Source organism: Aethalodelphis obliquidens, unplaced genomic scaffold (genome assembly GCF_003676395.1).
Source record: "Aethalodelphis obliquidens isolate GAN/ISIS:26980383/991018 unplaced genomic scaffold, ASM367639v1 scaffold1819, whole genome shotgun sequence".
Lineage (NCBI taxonomy): Eukaryota > Metazoa > Chordata > Mammalia > Artiodactyla > Delphinidae > Aethalodelphis > Aethalodelphis obliquidens.
The window spans coordinates 2,137-5,009 of record NW_020839730.1 but is presented as its reverse complement, the minus strand read 5'-3'; the positions used below and the strand labels follow the sequence as shown (position 1 = coordinate 5,009).

The window sequence follows — 2,873 nt, the reverse complement described above, 5'->3', positions numbered from 1 at the left end:
GTTATGTTGTGCTCGGTTTTCAGCCTGGGGGTTCCCATATCTGTGACTGTGATGGTGATGTTGTACTCGGCTCTGATCTCTCTGTCCAGCTCTCCTTCTGACACTAGGGTATAAAAATTCTCTACAGATGGTTTCAGGATGAAGGGGAGATCGTTCTCAATGGAACACACCATTTTCCCATTGTCTCCAGAGTCTAGGTCGGAAACACTGAAAACAGCCACCACAGTCTCTGGCGAGTTCTCTGGGATAGGGCTGGTAATTGAGGACAAGGTCAGTTCTGGTGGGTTGTCGTTCACGTCAAGCACGTGAACTATCACTGTTGATTTTCCTGAAAGGCCTCCACCATCCTTGGCTTCTATGTCCACTTCGTAAGTATGGATCGCCTCAAAATTCAAATATTTGATTAGTCGGATATCACCAGTAATTGGATTTAGTTGAAAAGTTTTTCTAATTTCTTCAGAAACATGAAAAAATGCATATGATATTGTCCCCAAATTTCCTGTATCTAAGTCAGAAGCTGAAACAGTGACAATAAGAGAGTTAACGGGGCTGTTCTCTAGAACTTGAACCTCATAGAGGGACTGTGTAAATTCTGGGGTGTTGTCGTTTATGTCTAAGACCAGGATGTGAACCTGGACGGTCCCAGACCTCCGTGGAGTCCCGCCATCCAGCGCAGTGAGCATTAACCTAAGCTCTGGCTGCTCCTCACGATCCAGTGCTTTGTCTAGTACTAGTTCTGGGTACTTCCTTCCATCCCTACGACTGCGTGTGAGAACGTGGAAATGGGAATTAGGAGTGATCGTGTAGTTTTGGAGACTGTTTCTTCCCACATCCAAGTCTTCAGCATTTCCCAAAGGAATTATTGTTCCTGGTGGAGTGTTTTCTAGGATTTTCAGCTGCATTTCATTTTCAGAGAATGCCGGAGAATGGTCATTTACGTCTATCACCTGGAGCTCATTTGTAATAAACTGCAAGGGGTTTTGCAGTAATATCTGAAACTGCAGTATGCATGGCTCTGCGGAGCCGCATAGCTCCTCCCGGTCCAATTTCTCATGCAGGAGCAAATCACCGGTCTGGTGGTTGAGCTGAAAATACTGTCTGTTTCCTTTAGACACAACTTGGGCCCCTCTCGCGGCCAGTTTCCCTACACTTAGCCCCAGATCCTTTGCTAGATTGGAGATGAAAAACCCCCTCTCTTTTTCCTCAGCCACAGAGTAGCGTCTCGACTGGGACCCAGCCAGAGACCCACCCAGAAGAACAAAGAGAAACAGGACTTGCCTTTGTCTAGGAAAGCGCTCTCCTCCGGCCTCCATTGCATTTTCTGCCATGTTCTTCCGAGAATTATGGTCAAGCTAGCCTCCAACAGCACTGGGAAACGCAGTCTTTTGCCTCCTAACCTTTGAAGAAAATCTAGCGAATAATCCTTACCAGAGTCTTAGATTTAATTGCTTAAAAATCTGCTCCGGCTCACAACCCCTAGTTTACTGCACTGAATCGTTGTTACAGAGTATATACGCAGTGCCTGCGGTTTAATTCTCCTTCTTAGTCAACAGCGCCACCGTGCGTTCGCTCACAGTTTCAAAATCTTGGAGAAGGTGATGTTTAGCTGGGCTTTTTGTTTTGATTTTTTTAATCGCTTATTCCCTTTTATCAAACCGAGTTGATGCTACTGTAGGAATTCCTTCTGTTATATGGTTCAAATAAACACAATCTAGGGAGAAGAAATGCGCTCTTATCTAAAAGAAGTGACTGTCCCTGGTAGAGTCCCATTTCCATGATTTTGCGGAAGTGGGCACCTGCTAGAACTACTCACCCCACCTCCTGTAATTATTACAGAAAAAGTTTTACAAGATTTTGCTCTAAGTGATGAAGTTTCGCTTTCCTACTTGTGTTTTTCTTTATTTTCCAAATTTTGTAAAATGCACACGAGTTGCATTTATAGTCAGAAAAATGCTACGAAAAGACAACCTCAAGCAAGGTGATAAAAAATTATAATAGATCATGTCAGGGGATATATCCAGAGACCACAAATGCCTAATTCCTTCCACATTTTCGCACTCACTCAAGGAACACAGAGCTTTCTCCTCTTCCTATTTCACAGTAATTCTATGATTACTGGTTTCATCTGTATTAACTCTTTAATCTGCATAACTGTATTTCACCTGTGGAAACCGATATTTATTGCGTTTGTAGAAGTTAGATGTATTGTGGTAATAAGACAGACTATGTCTGTATATCTTATAGAGTTTCCCATCTAATGGGATGAACAGAATTTAAACAGATGTTTAAACAGTACTATACAGGAAATGTATAATGAGTGCACTGGAAGTATACAATATGGAGACCTAACTTAATGGGGGGGATTCAGAAAGTTTCCCAAAGATGTCCCATTTAATCTGGAATATGAAGGATGAGAAGAAGTTTGCCAGGCTAAAACTAAAATGGGAGGATTGCATATATAAGGAATGCAAAGACCCGGGGACAGTAAAGCATAGCTATTCTAGATAATGAAGGTAGGATAGTGTACCCAAAGTTTAGTGTCTCAAGAGTAAGTGGGGAGCTTCCCTGGTGGCGCAGTGGTTAAGAATCCACCTACCAATGCAGGAGACACGGGTTCGAGCCCTGGTCCAGAAGATCCTACATGGCGAGGACTAAATTAGCCCGCACGCCCTAGAGCCCGTGCTCTGCAACAAGAGAAGCCACCACAATGAGAAGCCCGTGCACCACAACGAAGAGCAGCCCCAGCTCATGGCAACTAGAGAAAGCTGGTGCGCAGCAACGAAGACTCAACCCAGCCAAAAATAAATAAATAGACATTAAAAAAAAAAGAAACATAAATATCACCTATTAAAAAATAAAGAGTAAGTGGGAAG

At 43.2% G+C, this 2,873-nt stretch overlaps 1 protein-coding gene across 1 annotated transcript; it reads right to left on the bottom strand.

Moving 5' to 3' along the window:
- Positions 1–5: 5 nt before the first annotated feature.
- Positions 6–2,423, bottom strand: LOC113617102 (protocadherin beta-3-like; the record flags this gene model as incomplete). Its single annotated transcript, XM_027100401.1, has 1 exon — positions 6–2,423. A coding segment is annotated over exon 1 (1,323 nt), but the record flags the coding sequence as incomplete, so codon positions are not given.
- Between the last annotated feature and the right edge of the window lie 450 nt (positions 2,424–2,873).